The 27,156-nt window shown below is 42.7% G+C and overlaps 1 protein-coding gene across 1 annotated transcript in view; it reads right to left on the minus strand.

Moving 5' to 3' along the window:
• Positions 1-7,240: 7,240 nt before the first annotated feature.
• svr (Carboxypeptidase D svr) overlaps positions 7,241-27,156 on the minus strand; it is a 67,123-nt gene continuing 47,207 nt past the window's right edge. The window contains exons 3-12 of the mRNA XM_065231189.1: positions 26,629-26,956; positions 26,417-26,565; positions 26,247-26,350; positions 19,487-19,592; positions 18,792-19,422; positions 16,265-16,948; positions 15,821-16,194; positions 8,328-9,191; positions 7,965-8,263; positions 7,241-7,892 (exon numbers count right to left, since the gene is read on the minus strand). Coding sequence (XP_065087261.1) covers positions 7,792-7,892; positions 7,965-8,263; positions 8,328-9,191; positions 15,821-16,194; positions 16,265-16,948; positions 18,792-19,422; positions 19,487-19,592; positions 26,247-26,350; positions 26,417-26,565; positions 26,629-26,956 — 3,640 coding nt within the window. The 3' untranslated portion in view covers positions 7,241-7,791. The remainder of the gene's footprint in view (positions 7,893-7,964; positions 8,264-8,327; positions 9,192-15,820; positions 16,195-16,264; positions 16,949-18,791; positions 19,423-19,486; positions 19,593-26,246; positions 26,351-26,416; positions 26,566-26,628; positions 26,957-27,156) is intronic.

A 27,156-nucleotide genomic window follows, 5' to 3' on the forward strand; every position in this document is an offset into this window, starting at 1 on the left:
TGTGGAATTCTATTAGTGTACCGTTGGATTTGATAAAGAGTCACAAATTATTGAGATATTGTTTAAAATCTAATACTGCTTCTTGATTTTATATTCGTTCTACGAGTTTCAATTCCGTCCTAACACATTGAAACGCCATTAGATTTTCTCCGTACTACGGATAAACGTAGATGAAGGGGATTCGCTAGGAGTGCTTCTTTTGTTATGAGAACAATGAGCGTAAATATTCAAACAATGCGCTCTAATAGGATGTATGTTGTAGCTAATGAACTAACACATAGGAAAGAACCTAATATTGCTTTGTGCACGGTGAAATCATAGATATTATTGATGTTTTCTGATCGATAGAACAGAAATGGGTGATTACGACGAAGTAGCTCTCTACCCTATAAGCGGTAAAGTCATCTCTGTTTTCAACGCTATCAAAGGAGGATTCAACGGCGGCTAAAATCACACCCGAATTCCTTCTGGAACTTCGTAAATGAGCAACGCAGGGAAGTCGGCTTACCCTCTTATATGATTTTCAATGGTAAAACTGCTGGCAATCAACAAGACATTTGCTAGTGGGGGTTATTCCGAGAGTCGAAGTGACTTTTGTCACTACTGAAGTGAGAAAAGTCACGTCGTGGTGACGTGACTCTCTGTGCAAATCAAATGAAGCGTCACGTCACCACGACGTGACTTTTCTCACTTCACTAGTGACAATAGTCACTTCGACTCTCGGAATAACCCCCAGTGTGTTTGAAGACGAGCAACTCTCCACTAATCTCATTACTTCCGCGGCCAGTAATGTTCCTTTGGTCAACCAAACGCTTAGCGTTGTCGACGCCACTACAGATACGATTTCTAGAGCAGCATCTAAATTTAAGGCTTCAGCCCGATGGTGTTCCGTCGATTATTCTTTAGAAGAACATCATCCAGCGGCATCTTTCCGTCTTTCTGGAAGACTGCGGAAGCAAACGCGACGTTAACAACTACCGGGGAATCACGTCGCTGAGTGCTGTATCAAAACTTTTGGAATTGGTTGTCATAGACTCCATAAATGCGCATTGCAAGCAATATGTAAGTATAGATCAAAGCGGATTCATAACTACGAACTTGCTGTGCCTAACGTCTTACATCACAGATAGTTTGATTGCTTGGACCCAGACGAACGTTATTTACGCAGATCTTACGGCAGCCTTCGATAAGCTGAACCACGAAATTGCGATCGCTAAGCTTGATAGGCTAGGGATCGGTGGAAATCTTTTGAGATGGTTTCATTCATACCTCATGGAGCGCCAACAGACAGTAACTTTGGGTACTTGTCGCTCAGCAAGCTTCTGCGCAAAGTCCGTTATACCTCAGGGTAGCCATCAGGGACCATTGGTATTTCTCCTTTACTTCGACGACGTTCACCATGTTATCACAGGGCCACGATTATCGTTTGCAAACGATCTGAAAGTTTTTCTGCGCATCCGCCCACTCGCCGACTGCCGTTCTCTCCAAAATCAGATTGACATCTTTGCTGACTGGTGTAGTCTAAACCGACTGGTGGTCATTATTAGATTTCATTGCATTGCTTTACAATATTGCTGTATAAAGGTGAATACAGTCAGCAAAATAGCTTTTATACCGCTATGCGTCCATGTTTTAATTGCATGCTTTGTAAATGCTTTATAAACGACATATTAGATTCATTATTGCGCAACATTGGTTCAGTCTAACAACAAGACAAAAGCTGTAGAGTATTTGTTACCGTTTCCGCTATCCAACTCGCGGCCTTCTGTTCAACCCCAAGCGCACCCTTTTTTTTATTTGTGTTCTAAATCGTAATCAACGATCACATCACTCACGACAACAAATTTATTGATTTATTTTACCCAGCATCCTTTCCTTGGAAACCGGAGAGGTGAAGAGGTAGAATTCGTCTTATGTTAAACAACGATGAATTGGAATGATTCCCACTGGACCTTGGGATGATTGGGTGTGCCGATAGGTATTCAGTTTCAAGTAAGCTTTTATTAAATATTGAGCAGCCCATTTGATGTACATATTCTAGTATAGCTCAGATGGCAAGGCAAGCGGCTGGTGATTGGAAGGTACATGTTTCGAAACCCATGCAACGAACATGTATGTTTATGTAATATTTTTTTTTTCTAGTAACTGTGGGGGTGCGTGATTCGTCAGAAATAATGAAAACAATCATTCAAAACTTCGTCAAAATTTCAAAGGCACAAATGTCAGCTTCCACAAAACATACAAATTTGAAATTGCTACTCTCTGTTTGTAGTAGCACAGCAAACAAGGAGTAGCAATTTCAAATTTGTATGTTTTGTGGAAGCCGACATTTGTGTCTTTAAAGTTTCACGCTAAGGCTTCCTAAGAGTATCACCTTAAAGAAAAGACAACTCTGTGTCTGTCTTCTACCATTCTTTATTTTCGGGTAAATTTTTCTGTAGTTTAACAATCGTTTAATAAATGTACAATAGTGTCTAATTTAAACGTTACTTCACATGATAATCAAGTGTATACATCATCGTTGTTTAAGGAACAAAGATGTCCAATAAACGCTGAATAATAAAACATTTGATCGAATAAGCTCTGTTACAACTCATGGAAGTTGAATAAAAGCTTCTTGGCATACCTTAGCCCAACACCATGTTGTGGTTGAATAAATTCTCCAGATTTGTGTGAACTGAACAGAACTTAAGTTATTAATAACTAATTATTAGAAATTGTACAAGTATTATTAAGCATGCAGTTGAATAAAATCATCAAGAAGTTGTTTCTTCAATAGGCGATTGTTTGTTGGGTAGAACATGGTAGAACGCTCTCTTAAGGAACGTTCCAGGCGGTCTTTTGCAGAACTGCTTAAGACTGCCAAGTCATCGACGAGTCTGACTCTGACTTGGCTGATGAGGGAATTCCTTTCAGTTTTCCGGAAGTTTCTTCACGGAAACGAAGACACATCCGTTCACGGATAGTCGCTGATCAGGAACATCAAATCAGCTTGCACAAATCAAGGATTGGTGAAAAAAGAAAGTTTCAACTGCTCCTGGTTTCCGAAGACTTGACTATACTCAGGATTTTCCACCACTCCCGGGGACATCCAAAACCCCTGATGTTCCATTTTTAAGAACAGAAGTCCCTTCTTCATCTGGGTTGTTCTGATTTGATGGTATTTAACGGTATCCTCGAGTACTTCGATATTTTTGATCCTCTCAAAAGCATTGTTCTGGCAATGCTTCCTACAGTTAAGACCCTCTTGAAGCAATTGACATTGAAGTGGCCAGCAATCATATCCTTCGATGGATAATTTTCCAGACGAGGTCGGGGATTTGATCACTGTTCTACAGTGGAATTGTCGAAGTCTTATTCCTAAATTAGGGTCGTGTAAGTTTTAGTTCACAATAATGATTGTGATGCATTTGCCTCTGTGAAACATGGCTCTCTTCAGATATTGATCTTCCTTTTCAAGATTTTAACATTATTCGACTGGATCGTGAGAATTCCCGTTGAGGAGGGGTACTTTTGGGGATCAAAAAGTGCCATTTCTTCTATAGAGTGAATCTTCAACAATTTCCAGGTATTGAAGTTGTCGCATGTCAGGCTATTGTTAAAGGCAAGAGCCTTTGTATTGCTTCTGTGTATATTCCTCCCCGAGTTTCGATTAACCGAAAACAACTTTCAGATATCTGTTCAGTTCTTCCTACTCCACGGTTGATTATGGAAGATTTTAATTCCCACGGTCAGGCTGTGATAACTTCAATATGACAATTCTAAACAATGGAGAAGTAACACGTTTGGCTGGACCATCCTCGAATGGTAGCAGATTACTCTTACACTTTGCTCTAATTCATTATCGTTGGATTGCACGTGGACTGTAATCCAGGATCCCCACTGTAGTGATCACTTGCCGATCAAAATTTCGATTGCCGACCGGTTCCAGGAACGTCTTTTCGTAGGAAACCTCAATCCCCTTGATGGGACCAGCAATGTACAGAGGTTTATCGTGAAAAGTCCGACGCGTTTAAGCTTTTCCGGAAACGTGGAACACCCGAGCATTTTGAAGCGTACTCGGCTCTTGAACGCGAACTCAAGAGCCTCTTAAAAGCCAAGAAACGTGGATACTGGAGGCAATTCGTGGACGGATTATCGCGCGAAACATCGATGAATACGCTTTGGAAAGCGAGGATGCGTAACCGGTCTTCAAACAACGAGAGCGAGGATTACTCGGATAGTTGGATTCTCAAGTTCGCGCGAAAAGTATGTCGTGATTCCGTGCCGGCACAGATGATTCCTCGCCAAACGACGAATTCAGTAGGCGAGATCAGCCAGCCTTTTACAATGCTGGAGCTCTCACTCGCGCTCCTTTCGTGTCGCAATTCGGCTCCGGGGGCTGATAGGATCAAGTTCAACTTATTGAAGAACCTCCCAGAAGTCGCTAAGAGGCGCATGTTGAACTTGTTGTGTCGGTTCCTGGAGCTCAATATTGTTCTAGATGATTGGAGGCGAGTGAGAGTTATAGCCATTATAAAACCTGGAAAACCCGTGTCAGATCATAACTCGTATCGTCCCATCGCGATGTTATCGTGCATTCGAATTTCGCCTGGACAAATGGGTTGAGATGAACCACCTACTTTCAGATAAAATCAATTTGGTTTCCGTAGGGACAAGGGAACGAACGACTGTCTCGCGTTGCTTTCCACAGAAATTCAGTTGGCTTTTGCAGAATGGCTTCTGTGTTCTTGGATATCAAGGGGGCTTTTGATTCAGTATCAGTTGAAGTCCTTTCAGACCAACTCCTGTGGCCTTGTGGCCTTTCTCCATTAATTAATAACTTTTTGTACAATTTGCTGCCTGAGAAACATATGAGCTTTTTTTCATGGAAACTCTACAGCTTCACGATTTAGCTACATGGGTCTCCCCCAGGGCTCATGTTTAAGCCCCCTTCTGTATAATTTCTACGTCAGAGAAATTGACAATTGTCTAATTGACAACTGCACGTTGAGACAACTTGCAGATGACGGCGTAGTGTCTATGACAGGGCCCAAAGGGGTCGACCTGCAATGATCCTTACAGGATACCTTAGACTATTTGTCTACTTGGACTATCCATCTAGGTATCGAATTCTCCACGGAGAAAACTGAGTTGGTCGATTTTTCTAGGAACCATACCCCAGCACAACCTAAGCTTCAACTTTTGGGTAAGCTGATCACTCATTCCATGTCTTTCAAATATCTTAAGGTCTGGTTCGATTCCAAATGCACCCAGAGATCCCACATTGAGTATTTTAGACGAAAAGGATCAACACAGGATCAATTTTCTCCGAACAATTACCGGAACGTGGTGGGGAGCTCATCCGCAAGATCTTCTAACGTTGTACCGTGCAACGATTTTATCGGTTTTAGAGTACGGTAGTTTGTTGTTAGTTTTGATTTATCTATGACGCAAGAGATTCGCGGAATCCCAGAACATCATCGTTCCATGATTGTTCCGTCATTATACACTGCAAAGTTTGGCTAAGTTGATTCCGCAAGATCGTTCTTCACAGATGGATCACTAATAGAGGCGTTCGCTGGATTTGGTATTTTTAACGAATTTCAAAGCGCCTCTCGAAAGCTTCAAGCTCCTTGTTCCGTATATGTTGCTGAGCTGGCGGCAATACATTATAGAAACAATCGCCTCACGTGCACCAGATCATTATTTTATTTTTACGGATAGTCTCAGTTCTGTCGAGGCTATTCGTTCCATGAGGCCGGTAAAGCACTCCTCGCATTTTCTCATGAAAATATGAGGAGCTTCTAAGTGCTTTATCTTTAAGGTCTTTTGTCATCACTCTTGCATGGGTCCCATCTCATTGCTCGATTCCGGGCAATGAGAAGGCGGACTCACTTGCTAAGGTGGGCGCTATGGAAGGCGATATTTACGAGCGTCAAATCGCCTACAATGAATTTTTCTTCATTTATCGTTATCGTTAAAATAAATGGAGTGAAGGGAATTTGGGACGATGGCTATACTCGATCATCCCTAAGGTGTCGAAGATTCCTTGGTTCAAAGGGTTGGAGGTGGGTTCGTGTGATGGCTCGCCTCATGTCCAATCACTGTTCGTTAAACGCTCACTTGTTCCGTGTTGGGCTGGGGGACAGCAATCTCTGTGAATGTGGACAAGAGTACGCAGATTACATTATTTGGTCATGTTCTGAGCACCGTGGAGTCAAATCCAAGTTGTACGATTCCCTTCGGGGTAGAGGTAGACAACCTAATGTTACAGTTCGGGATATTTTGACTAGACGCGATCTCGAGTAAATGCAACTGATGTATGTTTACTTTAAGAATATTAACCTTAGATTGTAAGTTTGATTAACTGCCGATACTCGCATAATTGTCCCATCTTTGCTTGATTTCCTATTCATATGGGACAGTTATGCTTTTATGGGCAGTTAACCTTGTGTTTAGTTTGTATTTTGTACGTATCGGTGTTTTCAAGATGAATAGAAATAAGTTCATGTTTTAGGTTTAATTAAATATTTGTATCTTAAATCTGTGATGCCAAAACTATACCTCTACCCTGGTGCAGTATGGACAGCGATTTTTCGCTGGTGACTTGGCCCTATGACCCCCTTCTGTGCTTGAAAATGAAATGAAAATGAAAATGAATTAAATATTTGTATCTTAAATCACATTTCAAACCTCCTTCACCCTTTTCCCATCCAAAATATTGTAAATCTCCACTAACCTCGAGACAACCGCGAGTATTCGGTCCAGTTCCTTAAACTTTATATATAAGACATTAATAATGTATAACGAAAATGATAACGCCAAACCCGTGTTTAGTTCAATATTATGAATGCAAATTCAGTAATCAAATTGATTTCATTGAAAACAGGATTACCCAAGTAACCATCAAGCCCGCTATTCGCCCTTTTTGGAATATAAAGCTGATATACGACTAATAAAAAGTATGGAAGCCCTATATTAGCCTTATATTGCACAAGAGGCGATTACGCTATTAGCGGGCTTGGTGGTTTGATTTCAATTTGATCTCCAGTTTTGCTCGGGTAACGATACAGTATTAAAATTTGGAACGACATTTTTGAAGAACGCAAATCGCAAGACGGATGAAGACGCATTCTGTGCAAAGCGTTATTAACCAAAAAAAGATATGTTGTTAAATAAATAATAGGCCATTCTGGGCCAGAAACTTAGCATAATTGGTTCGGTTTTCTTTTGGGTCCCATTTACAAAAACTTAGAAATTTAATTTCTTACAACATACATTTATTACAAAAAGATCCCGTTGAAGAGCGTGTCATACAAAAACAACTCCTAACGTTTCTTGTTTGCTCTTCTGAAATGATTGTTTCATTTGTTTTAAACAATAAGTACCAACCTAGAGGGTACGGTCTATCAATCGTAGGAGAGCACGTCGTAGGATAACAATTTAATCATCAATAATCAGCAGATAACTGATCTCTCAATTATTCCCAATCAATCTATAATTGTGCATTTTTCTCTCTCTCAACAGTTATCACATTTATCATTTCATTGTGCCTATGCGGTACAGGAATATTCAGTTCAGTTAATTGTAATTGCACAAGACATAGCAGCAAAATTTTGAAAACAGTCTGCTCTAATTGACACACCGGAATAAGTAGAAATACCAGTAATACGAGATTGGAATGATTCGATTTGAACTTTAACGTAGAACGTGAACGTAAAAGGCAATATGTTCGTATTGTAGAGATTAGCTATTTAAACTTAATTCAAACTTAAAGGGCGATTTGTAGTTAACTTCTATCAGACACGTCTAGCTTCGGAACGAAGAGTTGAGCATCACAACTTCTTCCTCGCTGTCGTCCTCGGTATCGGTGAGCGGATCCCGTTCGTCATCGTAGTAAGGTTGGAGTTCTGTAAGCAAAAAGCAAATGATGATTGTGAGAGAGATGCTTTGATTTGGGTTGGAAAAGTGGCTTAACTTACTCTTGGTCGGCGCTCGGAACAGTTCCGTCTCGCCATCCTCCTCGTCGTCCTCGAAGAGGCGCTTTGACTGTTCACCTTTCTGGGGCAGCATTGAGAAGCTGTAGTAGTAGCGAGAGTTTCTCCTACGGGATTGGATGTACATAAAGCACACCACACCGCAGGCAATTATGGCAACCGAGACACAACCAGCCAGCATGACGAACACCAATCGGGGCATTCCGAGAACCCGTTCATCCCGCTTCAGATGGAATATCACACCGTATAGATCACCTCCAGTTGAGGGATCGAGGTGAAGGGTACTGTAATGTATTCAAATTGACATTAGGGGACTCAAAACCTATAATAACACAAATGAAGCCTTACCGTTGATCGGCTGTGTACCCGGAGACCTTTGCATGTAGTGTAATATCTGTTTGCTTGACACCGTCGAGCTGGAATTTGCCGAGGTAATCCGTAAATGTACTAAGATTGGCAATTTGGTTTTGGATGTACACCTTCGAGTTTGCAAGTGGGTGGTTGGATTCGTCCAGAATCAAACCTGAGATTCTCCCAATGGGTTCTCCCCCATCCATGGGGAAGATTTTCATTTTTTCACGCGGTTCCAGCACTGAGAAACTGTCGTGCCGTTCGGGTTTCACGGTGGATACGGTGGGTTGTTTCGGATGAAGTGGCTCTACGCTACCTTCACCCATGGGTCTAGCCGACTCTTGCATGACGACGTCGCCCATGTCCAGAATTTGATCCTGGTTCAACGTGATGGACATTATTCTCGAGGTGTAATTTAGGCAACTGAATTCGATTTCCATCGACCCGGAGGGAAGGACCACGCGGAAGTGTGCTAAATTGGGAGTGACCTTATAGATGAGGTTGTTGCCTCGAACTTTGAGGATTGCTTTCCGCAAGGCTTTGCCCTTGGTATCCCGCACGTAACCTTTGATGCCGGTATCGATTAGTCGCAGGAAGTTGGTCATCCGTTCAAGGTGCTGACGCCACACGGTGGCAATCTCAGCTTCCTGCGGCATTTTGCAACATCCCAGCTGCATAGTGAACAGAGGCACCTTGTAGAGGCTGTGTAACTGATTGGTTAGACGCTGGATGGCATCCGCTTGATGGAGGCGGGCGGTAGATTCCGGACACTGCGCGTTGGACACTACAGTATATTTGTGACCTTTGATTTTCTCAGCGAACCGAGGATAGATAGCCACCTTGTCGTCCGTGTTTGGGTAGCTGTGGTGGAAAAGTTTTTGATTAATATACCGTCAAGTGTCATAATTCTGCGCAGTTTTTAAAAGTTGAGAAGTTCCAGGCAAAATAGCGGAAAAAAAAGAATTTTTGAATTGATCTTCACCGATTTGTATGGTCAATGATTCAATTTTTTGCTAAAATTCGGCCATTTTGAATATTATAGAATTTTGAAAATTACATCCTTATATATATAGCGGAAAGTGAGGCAGTTTATCCACCTTAAGAAAAACACCACTAATGCAACACAATTCTGTGGAAAATTCGAATAATTTTTAACCAAGATAGTTTCAATCCCTGTTTACATCATGCTAACAAATTCAATATTAAAAGTAAAATGTTGAATCTAATGAAAGAAGATTTAGAAAATGTTCGTTTTGTAACCGAAATAAAACTGTTGGGGTAAATTGAGGCTTTGTAGAGGGACAACAATGAACAGTGTTAGCAGAAAAAGATTTGAAAGGAACACTTATGTTCGTAGACGCCAGTTTCAGAGGACTGGAGATCTGGGCAAAAAACGTGAAATGACCGATCTGTACAGGCAGATTGTTTCCAGAATGGACTTACTCAGAAATGAAAGATTCGGGCGTGTTGTCCAGAATCTGGACGACCGCTCCAGACCATTGTGGAAGGTAGCCAAGGTCCTAAAAACTCATCCCAAACCCGTTCCACCTCCCAGAGACGAAAATGATGACGATCGGCTTTTAATCACCCCACAGAAAAGCAAATGCGATCGGCGAGTATGTTGCTTCATCGCATTTGCTTGGCTCGACTATCTAAAGTTCGCTCGAAGATCAGGTCGCGCAATGCGCTCAAAACCTAGATTCCTCGCCTTTTGTTGTACCTCTTCTTCTTCATCGTCTTCTCCATTCCTTTATTTAACGGCGGTCTCTGTTCCGCAATCTAGTGCCAATCACCGACGGACATCGATTGTCATCCATTGCGGCAATCGAAGGGCTGCGGAATTGTCCTCGGCTCTGAACTTCGCCTTTATTCGGCTGTCGATGTTTGATGCGGGAGATTGTCAACTCTTATCTCCGTACCAGTGAATCTTGGCCACTGGGAGGAGCACTGCGTTGGAAATAGTACGGAAAACTCTGTGCTCCTCGCTGAGGAGGCAGATTCTGTCGTTTCCGGCGGTATTTGCTGAAAATGCAGCGGCTTTGTTGGCAATGGCTGCGTAGATGTGGTACCGGAATGGGAGAGTACCGGCTTCGACACAGCTGGCATTGGCTGACGTCGAGGGCAGAAGACCGGAGATTATGCGCGTGTAGCTATTGTACACCGGAGCGAGTGTTTGTATTGCCTTGTCGGTGGCAATGCAGGTCAGCTCGAGTCCGTACATCAGCCGGCTGTCTACGATGTCCCGGGCAACACGGAAACGTACTTCTCTATTGTTGGAGTGGTGGGGACGGGAGATTGTGCGGATGAGGTTGATCCTGCTGCGACAGCTGGCCTTGACCCCTTGAAAGTGCTGTACAAATCTCAGCGACCGGTCAATGACAACCCCCAGCAACTTCACAGTTCGCTTCAGTGAGATGGCTTGATCACCAGAAAGATAGGAAGGTCCGCAGACCCGATGCCGGTACTGGCAAACATGGCACCTAACGCTCTTTTCAACAGACAGCTGCAAATCTTTCGAAGCGGTTACGATTAGCACGTCGTCTGCGCACACGAAGATGTAGATGTTCGTGGGTAGCTGCTCGAAGGCACTGTTCATGGCTACCAGGAACAATGTGACAGCGATCACTGAACCTTTAGGAACGCCATTTTCCTCGCAGAAAGTGCGGGATTTGGTATTACCAACCGAGACTCGGAAGGATCTGCCAGTCCAGGGTTAACTCCGTATGAAGACCGTTATCCTTGGCGTCCTTGAGAAGCTCTCCTAGCGTCGTAAAATACGTGAAGGTACCGTGGCCTTGCCGGAATGCGTGTTGTCGATGGTCTAAAAGGCCGCTAGCTTCGAGAAACTGCTTCAGGCGTCGGTTGACCATCCGCTCGAACACCTTTGCCATGCAGCAGGTTAGCGCAATGGGCCGGAACTTCACTACGTCCCATGTTGGCTCGTTTGTTTTGGGGATGGGAACAACCAATGCTCTGGATACGAGTCTGTCCGCCAAAGCTGGTTGAAGAGTTCCAGCATTTTTACTTTACCCAGAGTATGCAGGTTCTTGAGCAGCGGGTAGCCAATCTCGTCTGGGCCGGCTGATTTCCCGTTGCTTCTACTAAGCGCGAACTGAAGCTCCTGCCAGGTGAAATCTTGGTTGATCCTCAGGTTGTTCATGTCCGGAGAAACGCGAAAATTGCTTACGGACGAAGTTGATGGGTTTGCCGTTGGAAGGTTGCCTCCTATTTGGAAATTGTAGAGAGGTCAACGAAGCAATCGCCAAGCTTATCTGCATCGGTTACGGGGTCGAAGACTGCAGCGCCGTCTACCTGGATATGCAGGGTGGCCGTGCGGCGCTTGCCACTGCGAGCGTTGACCTTACCCCAGAGTTCCGCCGAAGACTGTGAGGCGTTTATGTTTTCAAGGAAGTCCGTCCAACTGGATCGTTTGGCATTTCGGACCAATTGGCGACACTGGTTGTGCCCTTTCCGAAATATTTACCTCGAGTTGGGGTAGCTCTTCGTTCCAATCAGTATAGTTCAATCGGCGTTTTTGCGAAGGATTGTCTGTTGAGGTTTGATTGTTTGATGGTGAAGATGACCCTGATTTTGAATTATCTTCCGTTTGTTGAGAAGCAGTTGGAAGTTGCACTACCCACGGAAGAGTAGCTTGGCGCAGCTTCTCTTGAAGATGGCAGGAGGGACATCCGTTCCGCCATAGGTAGTATTGCTGCAGCGGCACTAGGTACTGCAATCCCGGACCGAAGAAATGACTGGTTTGACGGCGAATGCAAACTGTTAGTAGAGGAGAAGAATGCAGCACGGGCGAAAATGCTGCAGCACCGCACGAGATTGAATGTGGAGCGATACAGACAAGTGCGGAACAGATAAAACTCGGTTTTCCGAAGGAAGAAGCGTCAGCAGGAAGACCGAGATCGCGAGGCGATGGAAAATCCGTACCGCGTAGACAACACACGGAAGTTCTACGAGAAGCTAAATAGTTTGGCCGATATGTGCAAGGACTTGGACGGTAACCTTCTCACGAACGAGTGTGAGGTGATTGAGAGGTGGAAGCAGTACTATGACGAGCACCTCAACGGTGAAGCAGCAGAAAACGAAGGTGGCACGACAACATACCTTGGAGCACGCGCACAAGACGACAGGCTACCCCTGATTTTCAAGAAGTTGAGGAGGAGATCGGTCGGCTGAAGGACAACAAAGCAACTATGGTGTAGATCAACTACCAAGTGTGCTATTAAAATACGGTGGTGAAGCACTGGCTAGAGCGCTACACTGGGTAATTGCCAAGATTTGGGAGGAGGAGATATTACCGGAGGAGTGGATGGAAGGTGTCGTATGCCCAATTTACAAAAAGGGCGACAAGTTGGATTACTGCAACTACCGCGCGATCACACTGCTGAGCGCCGCCTACAAGGTACTCTCCCAAATTCTATGCCGCTGCATGTCACCATTTGCAAAAGAGTTTGTGGGGCAATAACGGGCGGGATTCATGGGTGCCCGCGCTATCACGGACCAAATTTTCGCAATTTGGCAGGTTCTGCAGAAATGCCGCAAATACAACGTGCCCACACATCATTTGTTCATCAATTTCAAATCCGCATACGACACAATCGATCGAGATCAGCTATGGCAGATTATGCACGAGTACGGATTTCCAGATAAACTGACGCGATTGGTCAAGGCGACGATGGATCGAGTGATGTGCGTTGTTCGAGTATCGGGGACACTCTCGAGTCCCTTTGAATCTCGAAGGGGGCTACGGCAAGGTGATGGACTATCGTGTATGCTATTCAAAATCGCGTTAGAAGGTGTGATCAGAAAAGCTGGGATAGGCGATGGCATTGACATCATGGCACGGAACTTTGAGACGATGGCGGAAACGTACATCAGACTGAAGACTGAAGCTAGGCGGATTGGACTTGCCATCAACGCATCAAAGACAAAATACATGAAAGGAAGAGGTTCTAGGGAAGACAATGTTAGCCTCCCACCACGAGTTCAGATTGACGGTGACGAAATCGAGGTGGTCGATGAGTTTGTGTATTTGGGCTCACTGATGACCGCCGAAAATGATACCAGCAGAGAAATTCAAAGACGCATTATATCAGGGAATCGTGCCTACTTTGGACTCCGGAGGACGCTCCGGTCGAATAAAATTTGCCGCTGCACGAAGTTGACTGTCTACAAGACGCTGATTAGACCGGTGGTCCTCTACGGTCACGACACCTGGACTATGCTCGTGGAGGACCAACGTACGCTTGGTGTTTTCGAACTGAAGGTGTTGCGTACCATCTATGGTGGAGTGCAGATAGATGACGGAAGTGGAGGAGGCGAATGAACCACGAATTGCATCAGCTGCTGGGAGAACCATCCATCATCCACATTGGAAAAATTAGGCAACTACGGTGGGCTGGGCACGTCGTAAGAATGCCGCACGACGACCCAGTGAAATGTTTTTAGAAAGCGACCCAACAGGAACAAGAAAAAGAGGCGCGCAGCGGGCAAGGTGGATCGACCAAGTAGAAGGCGACCTGCGGACCCTTAGCAGACTACGAGGCTGGCGAAGTGTGGCCATGGATCGAATAGAGTGGAGTGGAGACGAGTGGAGAATCAGGCCTTAGCCTGATTGGTAAGGTAAGTTGTTGAGAATTTTCAGCATGAAACTGGTTCACATTATGTGATGAATTCTCCTGTTTCGGAACGCAAAACAGTCAGTTTTCCCTTGCGAATAAGTAGCTTGACGTTCCTCACGATTCTTCTTTTCCTGGATTATTTTCGGGCATCTTCTATCATCATTTACTTTGTGATTATTGAACACAGCTATGATCAGAATCTCGATTTCCTTCAAGGCAATTGGTGCATCGAATAGCAATTTTGCAGCTTTTCCTATCGTGACCCAAACGTCAATAATTGCAGCATTGGGGAATGGGATATACATAAGGTTTAATTGAATACAGTACTTTGCTGATCTCAACGTTAATCCATCAACGGTAGGTACGACAGTAGAGTGATGCAAAATTTGAAATTTTCGCTCCACAATACTTAAACGATTCCAAATCGAATCCTGACTAACCTCTCAAAATTTTAACCCATTTGGTGAGAAACTGAGATGGCACAAACCATTTGAAGTTTGTATGGGAATTACTATGTTAAAACCAAGATTTTTGTTCATGTCTATCTAATAATTCACCATATCGGCCTGCTTCAAAAGCTTTCAACTTTACTTGTAGGAAATTTTCCCAGCTTTGCTGAAAACCAGTTTTTGATTAAATGCAAGGATCTAAAGTTATCAATGGTTCAATGCGCTGATGTCTTATGATCATGCTCAATCAACTGCTCAGCAGGCAACATTGGTGTTTCTGGGGCGTTGAATAGGACACAAAAATCATGGCTACTAAGTCACACTGTAAAATACAGTGTTGCCTACAGAGCAGCTGCTTGATCATGTCATAAGTTTACCAATCTCTTAAATAATTAATAACTATTTCCTGTCTCATTTTACATATAAACGACCTTGAGCAAAGTTGTAGCTAAGAAAATTTTCTATAAGAATGACTATCGAACTGTTTCGCAGCTCAGCATGGAAAAAGACTAGAAAGCGATGAACAAAAAAGTTGAGATTTTTCATAGTAATTTACATGTAAACTTCAAATGGTTTGTGCGAAGTCTATTTCTAACCAAATGAGTTGTAACTTTGGGAGGCTAATCAGGACCCAATTTGAAACCATTTAAGCACTGTGGAGCGAAAAAGTCAAATTTTGCATCAGTCTAGTATGACAGTGTATAGTGAAACAGTAGAACCATCATCGCCTTTTTTGGTTATGCGCCAAAATTCAACAAAAGATGGATTTCCGTCCTAAACGAGCTATTTCTAGTCGAAAGCCTTAGCTGTTTCAAGCTCTTCTGAGTCTACTTCGAGCTCTATGTAGGCCACTCCGAGGCCCTCGACTAATCGTTTTGGAATCGAAAATTGTAACCCTTTGTAGTTCTTCTTCACCAGTTTATTGGCACTATCACGGGAACCCATTAGAATTTTCAGCTTTTTCTTTGACATGAGGGATGACTTTCACATAGTTCTCGCCGAACTTTTTCATCAGCGATTTGGCAATTTTGGTTGCAATAATGTTTCCAGCAGTAGATTCCGCAATAAAGGAACGGTCCAGAAAAAGAATCGTTGTACGTCCCCAAACGACGTATTAGCTGGTTGGTATCATTTACCGCGTCCTCCTTTGTACCACACAGCAGAGGTGATAAAACAAAGGGGGGAAATAAAGGATTGTTATTGACTTGCTTCAGAGACCGAACGATACCGATGTGATACGTACCGATGCACAAGTAAATGTAAAAAAGTAAATTTAGTTTTCAATTTGATCTCAAACTTTGCTCTGGTACTTGCAGTAATCATAATTTACTGCAAGATGCGCTGCGCAGAATTATGGCACTGCATTTTCATGTTAAGTCCAGAGGAATTTAAGGGCGTTACTTACAATACATCATTTCCACCAGCAGCAAAGTTCAGCGCCAGATCATACTCCTCGTCCTGTAGCATCCTCAGAAGCATGTCCTTCTGATGATCGGTTTCCGCACTCAGTAATTTATCGGCCAGTTCCTCTTTGACGACCGGATCACACACACTTCTGTTCGCGTGGAACTGTTCCAACAGCTGCTCCGAGTCAATCTTGATGGGCACAAAGTGAATCACTACATTCTTCATCAGTTTAAGCAGAGATGGTTCGGGAATTTTGTACCCGGCCAGGACGTGTCGAGCCAGGTTGATGACAATCTCGCGACCGATGGTCGTACTTTGGAACAGAGACGATAGGACGAGAATGTGTAGCTTGGTTTCCTCGGGAGTTCCAATCTGAAAAAAAAAAAATGCATAATGTTGTAACCCAAATTCCAATCGGGTGACACCTGATAAAGCAACTCACATTGTCGGTCATCTTCACCGATGGGTATGCCATGTCCACTTCGTTGTCTCCAAACTCCAGCGAAGCGGTTTTGTAATTTTTGTTCTCAAACTCGCTCATAATCTGATGCAACTCCGCGTCGCTGTGGTAACGCGTTCTCACCACATTCTCCAATGTACGATAGTCGTACGCCGATGACCAGTGCTGTGGATCGTCTCGCATTAGCAGGAAATCAACCAGAACTGGCGAGGTTGCCTCCGGAGGAATGCGAACCTGCATAACCTGAGGCTCGTAGCCAGAAGCATCGGCCGTGACGTTGTACAACCCCGGCAGCAGAATCCTATAGAAGTCTCCTTCCTCGGTGCTAAACGTGACATGCTGGATGTTGTTCACTTGGACCGTGGCATGGGCGATCGGATGTCCGATCGTGCTCTTTACCGTGCCGTAGATAGCGTGCTGTGCCTGTTCCACGTATCGCAGCAGTGCTTCACGATTCTGCATCCAGAAATTGGGCAGCTCTTCAGCCTTGGGGAACTTGTCGCAACCGACCTCGAGCGTCAGTTCGTAGGCACCGCCGACGATGTAGGACCAATCTTGCATGCCACCGGTAACGGAGTACCAAGCAGCGCCGTTGGTGATTCCGTCGGTGAAGCTTTCCTTTATGTAGGTGGGACACGGTTTTCCGAGGTGCATTGTTGTGTGGGCCTGAAAGAGGTACAAATGGTTTTTTACAATCGGTGTTGGACGTGCATGGGTGTAGGTTGTACTTTTTTAAACACAGTATTAAAAATTGTAAGTTTTAAGCTTTCTTACACATCTGAATTCTAACAATGATTGGTAGTGGGGGACGGAGTTAGATCGCCACCAAAACAATACAATAATAAGGGCAAATGTGATGTTGAACCTAAGTTCATGTTTTAGGAATAATGAAATATTTGTTTCGTAAATCATAACTCAAACCTCCTTCTCTCTCTCTCTCCATCCATACATCTGTAAAACTCTACTAACCTCGAGACAACCGCGAATAATCGGTTCAATTCCTTTAACCAAAGATATCTAATTAACAAGGTATCCCACTAATCAATTCTTCATACAAGACATATAATCACTACCCTTATGTGATAGCAGTGCCATCTGTTGAATGCACATTGAAACTGTTGGGAGTTCCCCGCCAACTTGACCACCAGGGCTCAATAACTGACAGGTGTCAGGATGACAGATGTCAACGCGGACGTTGATGATCAGCCGAGGACGATATCATCATCGAAGTCATCATCATTATATTGCGTTATATTGTTTGTGATTGCTCCGATTGTCAATCATTACCACTTTATACGCAACAGAAACACTTGAGAAAACAATCACACATCCAAGCGCGCATCATGCTTGTTTTTGCTTTAGAGCGTAAGAGTTTCCAATATACCACCGGTATCAGTAAGATGGAAATCTCTATTAGTAATTGATGATTTTCGGAGCTGGTGCTCAAAATAATCTTAATAAGCATAGAAGTAAACATGGGAAAAACATTCACTCTCTCTAAAGAATTATTCCAACACCCCAGCCACTGGAAATGCAACGTATCGAAATCATTGCTAAACGTAATAAAACATGCCGTCTTCTTTGGCCAACGCAGCACGCATTCTATTCAAAAATTACGTTGGAATAATCATTACTTTCCTATTTTATAACGTAGGAAGTATTTGTCAACGTCGGTGAAAGCAAACGTAAACGGAAGTAGCCGAAGCTGAATGATGACGATGAGTGATGCCACCGTTTCGTGTTTTGATTTGTGCTGTACTATCCGCTCAATTGTGTGAGTTCGTACATGTATAGATGTTGGTGTGCGTGTTTTCTTCCAATGCTGCAGTTCAACGTTGTCTCATCACAAACCGTTTGGCGCTGTTATCTGTCTCTATAAATTCCAAAGAGTGAAGGGGGTCTGCTTTAACTCTAGATTTAAATTAATTATGTATAACGCAAATGATAACTTGGCTCTGTAAAGTTTATTCGATTAAGCCTGTACAAATAAATGAATACAAAAAAAAAATCAAAATATGAATTCAACCGAAATTAAAAAATAAATATCAAAATATGTTATGAACATGATTTCAAAAACATAATTTGTTATAATTTTGATAGTATTTTGATATCCGACTTTGCTCGGGCAGGGTTTTGTTTTTCATAGTATGGGACTGTTCATAAACTACGTAGACCAATTTTTAGAGGTTTTAGACCCCCCCCCCTCTCCCCGCGCAGACAATCGTTCATACATTTTTTTAGAAATTTATATGGACCGTAGACATTTGTCAACCCCCCTCCCCCTCTAAAGAGTCTACGTAGTTTATGAACAGTCCCATACTATGAAAAACAAAACCCTACCCGAGCAAAGTCGGATATCAAAATACTATCAAAATTATAACAAGGCAAGTGAGAGGCATGGATGCTAACGACAACAACGGGCTATTCATAATTCGGCCTAGGAGGGCAACTTAAAAAATTTCCTGTGACTGTGTACATAACAAAAACACCAATACATGTAGGTACTTACATTAGCATACGTATGCGCCAGGTACTTGAACATCTCGTCCTCCTCCGTGGGGTTGTAAACGGTCCGTGGATTGCCGTAGCCGTTCGAGTAGGCAAAGTCCTTCGGCGAATCGTCGAACGGATAGTTCGCCACCAGTGCACCGCCGTGCAAGTTCGCCGACAGGACGAACGGAATCGACAACGACCAGTTCATAACGGCATGTGTCTCCGGTTCCTGCTTCAAGTCGTAGTGGTTCCGGCCGAACTGATCCGGAAAGTTTCGGTTCAAATCCACATTGTTCGCATTGGCCCGGCCCTTCAGGTTGTCTTTGTCTTCGATTTCGGAAATTTCATACCCATCCGGATTCATGCTGAACAGCAGATGAAGCCGGGTGTTGTTGACTAGCTTGGTGACCCGTTCCGTGCGGTTGTAGTTCTCGCAGAGATACTTGGCGAGCAAGAGCAGCAATTCCCGACCGACCACTTCGTTACCGTGCATGTTGGCAATGTATTTGACTTCCGGTTTGCCGGGAATGTGTCGACCCGGGGTGCGGGTGATTTCCATCACCCATAGATCGCGCTGCTGGACGCTCTTGCCGATGGAATAGAGACGGGTGATCGAGGGATAGTTACCGGCCAGGTCGTGAATCATACTGCAAGGAGGTTGTTGTAGTGTATGCAACATTTAAGCTATTTTGAAATGAGATGAGATCTTACGTCTCCATGGCAGTGAAGTTGTGATGTTCGAACTTGGGTCTCTGTAGGAATCCATACTGATCCGGTTGCTGTCGCACCACTCGAGGATGCATGGTCTTATCTGCAACTGAAAGCGTTAGGGTGGCATTGTTAGTTACAATTCGTAATCACATTTCGCACTTTGTAGCCGTTGTTATTTGGACATTAGTTTAACCGTAACCCACCTTACTCGCTATTAGGGAAGAGTAGTTATTGTCGCATTCGCTTATAAGGCATAACGTATGATTTGGGATATGGTGCAAAACTGTACAGGCAATACACCAATTCCTCGGTGAAGCACTCTAAGACGAAAAAGCGTTTTTTTTTTTTGGTTTTTTTTTGCACTACACCATACACACATACACATTTATCGCCGTCACTTTTGCTGACAGTTTTTACTTACTTTCCCGAAAAAATGGATTTGACAAGAAACGCAAAAAATAAAATATAGGTACAAACTCAAGATCTAATGAAAGACTAAATTTGGGAGAATCAATTTTTGGAAAATTGCTTTATTCATGTGTATAGATAGATTTGTTTTGTTCATTTATACAGCTCAACATTTCTTCTTTTGATCGTGATCAATTTTGTTTGCTAAATAGATTAACTGTTTTTGTGTGCATTTACATTTTTTTTTGTTTTTTTTTTCCAACACCATCGCTTATCGCGTGAAGAGAGATTTTTTTTCTTGAAAACTTTTAACACTAACATGGACATGGAGAGAAGAATTGCGACAGATCAGCTCGCGCTCAATATTTATAGGTCCCAGCCGGCATTTGGGTTAAGGGTTACGAACAGCTTGAGGTAACCTGTGGGGCTATTCTTGTTTTAAGTAGAGATTTGTGCCATTCCGCGGATAGTCTCTCGCTTTTATTTAGACAGTTGATTAGTTTTACTTTCGAGAGTGGGTTCCAAACACCGAGTGTTTGATTTTGTGGTTGTTTTTACATTCAAATGTGTATATGTATAGGTATGTGGGGGTGGATAGAGCCATGCTTTTAAGTGGCGTGCTGTCTAATTTGCCAGTTTTTTTGTTCTGGTGCAGGCGGGTAAAATTCTAAACTTCCTAAAAGCTATTTTAACATGCGCTAAGAAAATAAATAAGATTGTTTGTAATTGAGTTTTCTTTCAAGAATAATCATTTGATCGTCTTTTGTTCACTTGTCTTCGGTACAACCGTTGTTGGGGATAGTTGTGATAATATTGTTGGAAGTACAAAGGTTGTTGAGGTTGAGGTTGTGGTTGATAGTACAGTGGTCTGTCGGTGTAGTACTGACGGTAGAAGGGTTGGGGGAAGGTCGATCTCGTACCGGTTTGGTACAAATGCGGTACCCATTCGCGTTGATAGGGCGTCTGTGGTGGTCTGATGGTGATGGTCGGCATAGTTTGAGGAGGTCTTCTGGGCATAGTTGGCCTACGATTTCTCACTGAAACACGTTGGAACGTTTGGTCAGATGCAGGTTGGTATTCGTTGCTTTTGTGACAAACAGTTGTGAGTGTTCACAGCAATGCTTGTTTACCTATTATAGGATATTGAATGATAGCACTATGGAAAGAGTTCTATGCGGGCCGAATGATGCGTAGCTTATTTACTTGCATGACTTATGAAACAAATATAAAGCAAATCAAGATTAAATTTAATGAGTTAGATCACAGACAAATAGACGTAACACATTTGAGGTTCAATAATAATACTGTTAGTTTGCGGTTCACTCGCCTTAATGCATTTGGCCATCCAGAAGATTTGGACATCCGAGTTATACGAAATGTAATTAAAATGTGGAGAAAAGAGAACTTACCATGTTATAGAAATCTACAACACAGTGAACACTCAGATTTCTATATGTTAAAGGGTGTCTCTCGAAGCGATTGATACCGATGATCCAGCAGTAACTATGACAACCCCACTATCTTTTGGTTGGATTTAGCGTCTTGTCACTACTCCAAGTACACACCAAGCTGGTACGAAAATCAAAAACCACATTTGTCCTTCAAAATATGAATTCGCTAAACCAGCCGTCCTCAAACTTTCGTTGTCTGTGACTCACTTTGAGAAATTTCATAAACTCGCGACCCACCCATACTGTTACAGGTCGGACTCGATTATACGGGGGTTCGAATCCGGAGCCATATTTTTTTTTCTGTAGTGACTTTCAGTATCCTCCAGTACCTAGTAGTGATGATTTGTATTTTGTTCAAAAGATTTCAACTGGAAATGCAGTTTTATCCCTGGCAAATTGTTTTTCTATTTAATGTAGGTTTATTTTAGTAACCAAGAGGTGCCCCCTTTTCAAAAATTGTTCACCACTGTTCCTCATCTAACAAAAACAGTTGCATAGTTAAATACAAGACAAATTAGACTAACACACGTTACAATTTACATTTACATACACTGTCGTAAAAACTAGAGTCCATTGAATTGTAATGAAGTTTACGCATTTTCAAGGGTTTATACTTTTTCGATGAGCTATGGGAGAAGCACTTCTGATACTGCTAATGTTCAACATCCGCTTTACTGTTCGAACCATCTTTTTTTTTTTTTTTTTAATTCTTTATTTAAGAGATTTTTAGCCTTAGGCTAGTTCATCTCTAATTCGAACCATCTTAATTCATCTTCGGGACGCACAATAGACCGCTTGTTGGAAGCTCCTGGATCCTCCAGCCCTGTCATGCCGATTTCTGCCAGCGCTCAGCATAGTTGTCCTGGACTTGTGACTGGATATGGATTAGGAGTCTTCCACTTGCTTCTACATGCAAGTACAATCAATATATTGACCATTGATGCCTGATGCCGATAAAAATTTCAGCCATTCGGACTATGTTAGTCATTGTGATGAACCTTCGTTCGTCATAGTTGTTCCGGACCCGCTGTCGGATGTGGAGAAGTATTCAATCAGACTTGATGATGGTCAGTTTTTACCTGATGTAGTGCGGAGGCGAACCAGCCCAAGACTGAAAGCCTCCCTAATAAAGAAAACATAACTTAACTTGCCTAATGTATCTGTGATGGCTGTGGCTCGATTCTCGAACGCTTTCCAGTCTTTCGTTGCGATCGGAATCCTAACAACAGCCGTAAATCTACTGGTGAAGGTGTCTTTATAGCTGTCCGTGGCGGGCTGGAGGCAAAGGCCATCGAGAACGATTAAGGTGTTTCCTTGTAGAGTCCATTTTTCCATCACACCTCGCAATTTCAAGAGCACACAACTCGAGATCTACGAGGTTTATACATCTGCAAACTTCAGACATTGCTTGCTACTCCTCAGCAAACAACAAGTAGTAGTTTCAGCTACGTGCATTCACAGAAACCTTAATATTTTTACATGTGAAATTGCGAAGTGTAACATGAAAAAGGACGCTACAGGGAATCACCTTAATGGAACAATGTGGCGCAGGTTTGGACCAAGGGAGGTGCGATGCAATCTGGTGAACGCTCTTAGGGACGTGTCTGCCAATGACATAAGCCAAGACATGTGAAAAAGTTTGATCAACGGTTTCAACGTTATCGAAATCGAGTATGTTTTCCCAATCAATGCTTGACAGCACATCGGCGATGATACGATGATTAGCTTTCCGGAAATTGCAAGACACCGTAGAGGAGATGTCTTCGAAATACTGGATGTTATTGTCTTCAACAGTAATAACCAAAGGAGGATGATGAGGAACTGCCTTTACGAGTGGAGAAGGAGCCGACGAGATGAATGGAGCCGTATCCTGGGCGCTTACGAAACAGAGGTCTAAGCTACGATTGTTCTCGTTCACCACGGAAATGATTTGAGAAGGCTAACTGATCCAGAATGGAAAGCAGAACCTGCGGCGTCCGGAAAGAGAAAGGCACTGTGGGAAGGTTTCCACGAAACACCAGCAAGATTAAAGTCGCCCAGAACAGTAATCTCATCGATAGGTGATGCACAATGCATTGTGGTGAAAACGGATCGACAATGAGTGTCGATAAGTTCAATGTCACGAACTCGGTCGGGTGCGATGTATATCACACATAAGTACAGTGTGCGATCGCTCAACTTGACAGCTACCCATGCCTGTTCAACGCAGTTTTACTTGGCTCTAGCATTCAACTCGGGCCGAACAGCAATCAGAACACCACTGTTCGGGTTTCGATCGCAGAGGAATACCTCGTACTCACATCCGAACACCTGACTGGAAAGTGTTCGAGAGTCTAGCCATGTCTCAGTTAATACTATTACATCATAACAACGGTCCGATACAGCTAAGAGGTACTCGAGGAACGTCAGAATTCATTCCACCGATGTTTTGATAGTACATGATGATATCAACAATCAATACGAAACTATCGATTTTAAATTGGCTCACTTCTTGACTAGCCCATTCTAGTCGCAATTCTAGTACTACACAATGTTTGTTTTGATTTACCATGAAAGTTTGACAGTTAAAATGAGGGGTTCGTAGATTTTCCTATGTTTCGAGGGGTGTATCGATTAGCTTGGGACCGAAGATAGTACCAGAGCTGAGCCAAAAAGTTGAGCACGTTTATTCGGGACCTTCTGGTCTTAAAGTTACCTCTATGATGATATCCTGTTTTCGGCGTATATCCGGGTTAGGCGGAGCGATTTCCCTGAATTCATCTGTCCCAGAATTTCATCTACCAAATCACATTGGACAACCGTGGATTAATTCAGTTTTTTAAAAAAAATTTAAGACCTTAATTAGATTTATAAAAAAAAAGAGTTTCTGTTAAGGGGAAAAATACTCAAAATGTGGCATATTGGAAAATTTACAGGAGAACAGATTAAAAAAAGATACGTTATTTTGGTTCTGGAAAATTATCAAGGTTCTGCAATTTGGAAGAATGTTATGGGCTCCAGCAACTTAAAAAAAAATGTAAGAATTCTGAGAAGAATACCTATGGATTTCTTATGCAAATTTAAAGAGGCATTAAATTGTTGATTCAATAGAAATGCTGAGAAGAATAACTATAGAATGCCGGTAAACATCCTAGGGAGTTCTGACCAGGAATTTTTAAGAAATTTTGATATAATGTCTTAAACAATTCTTAGATGATTTCCAAGGAATGTATGGAGACAAGAAAGAACATCATGGAGAATTCCTACGTGATTCTGGGTAGAATTGTATAGGGCTCGTGAGGAGAATAGCAAGTCAATTTAAAGAATAATTCCAAAATAATTCTGGCGAGAACTCGATTTCTAGTCTAATCTAGGATTACCAAGGACAGTTTTGATTAAAATTTTGAGAGTATTTCCAAAGGAATAGAATTCTCAAGATAATATTAAATGAATTATGTATAAGATTCCTAGGAAATTCTTCGAAGCTCAAGGGAATTCCGACGAAAATTCCAAAGTACGAGAAGTGACCCAGTGGATTTTAAGGAGAATCCCATGATTATTCTGATCAGAATTCCAAGATGATTAAGGAAAAAAATGTCTGATGATTTTAAATAGTTTAATATTAAACCATTCGGAAAACTAACACATAAGTTTATAAGGCTTTAGGGGAAATGGCTCTAATGTTGGCCTATGGATCTAAGATTTGGCCCACCACTAAAAATCTGCTATTCATCAATTTTATCTAGATGAACGTGTCATTGGGACGGTACTAATGGATATTGTGGGTCGCTATTGACAATTTAGTCGATTGCTGAATTTATGTATGGGCCCAAATTAGGGGCATTTAGACCGACATTACATCGATTTCCCATATATATATATACAATATAAAAAATTAAATTTAGTGTCATTTATTGTGATTTTCCCGGTTCTCCCGTCGAAGTTCCCGGTTACTTTTGAAATTTCAGGGTATTTTCTGAAGTGGTTCGCAGGCCACCCCGATGAAGCCTCCATAAACACCAAAAAAGCATTACACACTCCAGTTAGTCATTTCTGAAGAAGCGTGCACGCTTGTTCGAATGTTTTGTGGTGAGTGTTCCTATACAGTGTGGGTACCAATGTTTTAAACTATTATACTCAGCACTTAAGGTGATACGATACAGCGTCCACCGGCAGGACGGCTGACTTACACTACCGCTTCAAATTTTCTAATGAGTAAATCTCGAGCACTACTGCGATTTCAAACATGAAATTTACATCGCAGCAAATATGGGGAAGCATTTTTGTTGTTATTCTGGTAGCTGGTATTTATGTGAAGCTGTAAACGTGACGAGATAATCAGGTTTGCAATTATTAACATTTGTGGGATTGTTGGTGTGTTGCCAAAATCGGACCCTCACTATATTATTAAAAAAAAATGTTATAAGACGAATCTAAATCGAAATAAGATGCGTTGTTGCGTTTATGAACCTGAAAAAGCAAGCGTATGAATGCACATCAAAAAGGTTAAAATAGGATGATATGAATAAATAAATTAATAAATTGAGCTATCACCATCCGAACCCACACACCAAAAAAATGATTACAAGTTGTTATGCTTCCAAGGCTTCTCATTGTTTGTACACAAAACACTTTATCATGTTAAACCCTCAACAGTATTTGTCCTGTTCAAAAAACTCCTTTCTTTTTCACATTCACAAACACGGTGAACCGAATAGACAAACTCTATCAGAACGAGTGGGACCAATCGTATTGGTAATGAAGATGTTATTGTAGTTGTTGTTGTTGCTGTTTTTGTTAGGAGAATGCCGAACGAACAGTTCGGGATCGGATCGACAAGCTCATAAATCCAAACCCATATAACCCATGATAGCTAGCGATGCTGAGACTGGGGCTGCTGGTGCCACTACTGTCTTATTTACCTTTACCGTCACCCTCGTCGGCGTCGTACGACTTGAGGCTAAAGTTGACGCGCAGCGGTTGCTCGGCGATGATCGTGATCGGGACCTCCTGGCTCGGGTAGAATCTAGAACAAGGATCGTTTCCTGGTTAAAATTTGTACTGTTTACATCAAAATATGCGGTACACCTACCCGACGGTTTCAACACGAATCTTGTAGTTGCCTGGTACCAGCAGACGCCAGTACTCTCCCCGCTCGGTCGTACGTATATTCTCGGTAATTCCATCTACAATGATTTCGGCATCCTTGATAGGAGATCCATTGCTATCGGTAACGAGTCCCTAAAATGAAATGCAAAAGTTTAAACACATGTATTCCCTAGCCTGAATCCATTAACCACTCACCCTAACGCCAACATGGGTCAGCTTGATGTACTCGATCAGCGAGCGCTTGTTCTTGTGCCATTCCTTGGGCATTTCGCTCGCCTTCGGGTACTTGCAGCAGCTCAGTTCCAGTGTAATTTCGAAGCAATTGCTGAACACGTAGTTGAAGTCCTGCATGCCGCCGTTCAGCTCGTACCAGTACGCCCCGTTGGTGATGCCGTCTTTGAATGTTTCGTTGCAGTCCTTACCGTCCTTCATGACCGGATGATTCTGGGCGTATACCAGCGAAGCGTACTTGAAGAAGTGGTTATCCGGAGATGGGCTGTCCTCGCAGCAATCGTGGTGCGAACTGGTGGTGACAGAAAAGCAGGGATGCCAGGCGCATTTAAAAAAAAGACTTCAACGAGATCGACGATATGTCTTCAACGCTTCAATGTTTAATATTTCGATTTTATAAAGTGAGTCTGCTGAATTACAGAGGATCAGGGACCTTTTTAGAAGTCAAGGGTTAATTCATATAATGTTAAGAGAGAGCTTGGTAGAATTTCT

The sequence above is a fragment of the Ochlerotatus camptorhynchus genome, unplaced genomic scaffold (assembly GCF_037179485.1).
Source record: "Ochlerotatus camptorhynchus isolate MF236.1 unplaced genomic scaffold, CSIRO-AGI_Acam_v1.1 ptg000344l, whole genome shotgun sequence".
Lineage (NCBI taxonomy): Eukaryota > Metazoa > Arthropoda > Insecta > Diptera > Culicidae > Ochlerotatus > Ochlerotatus camptorhynchus.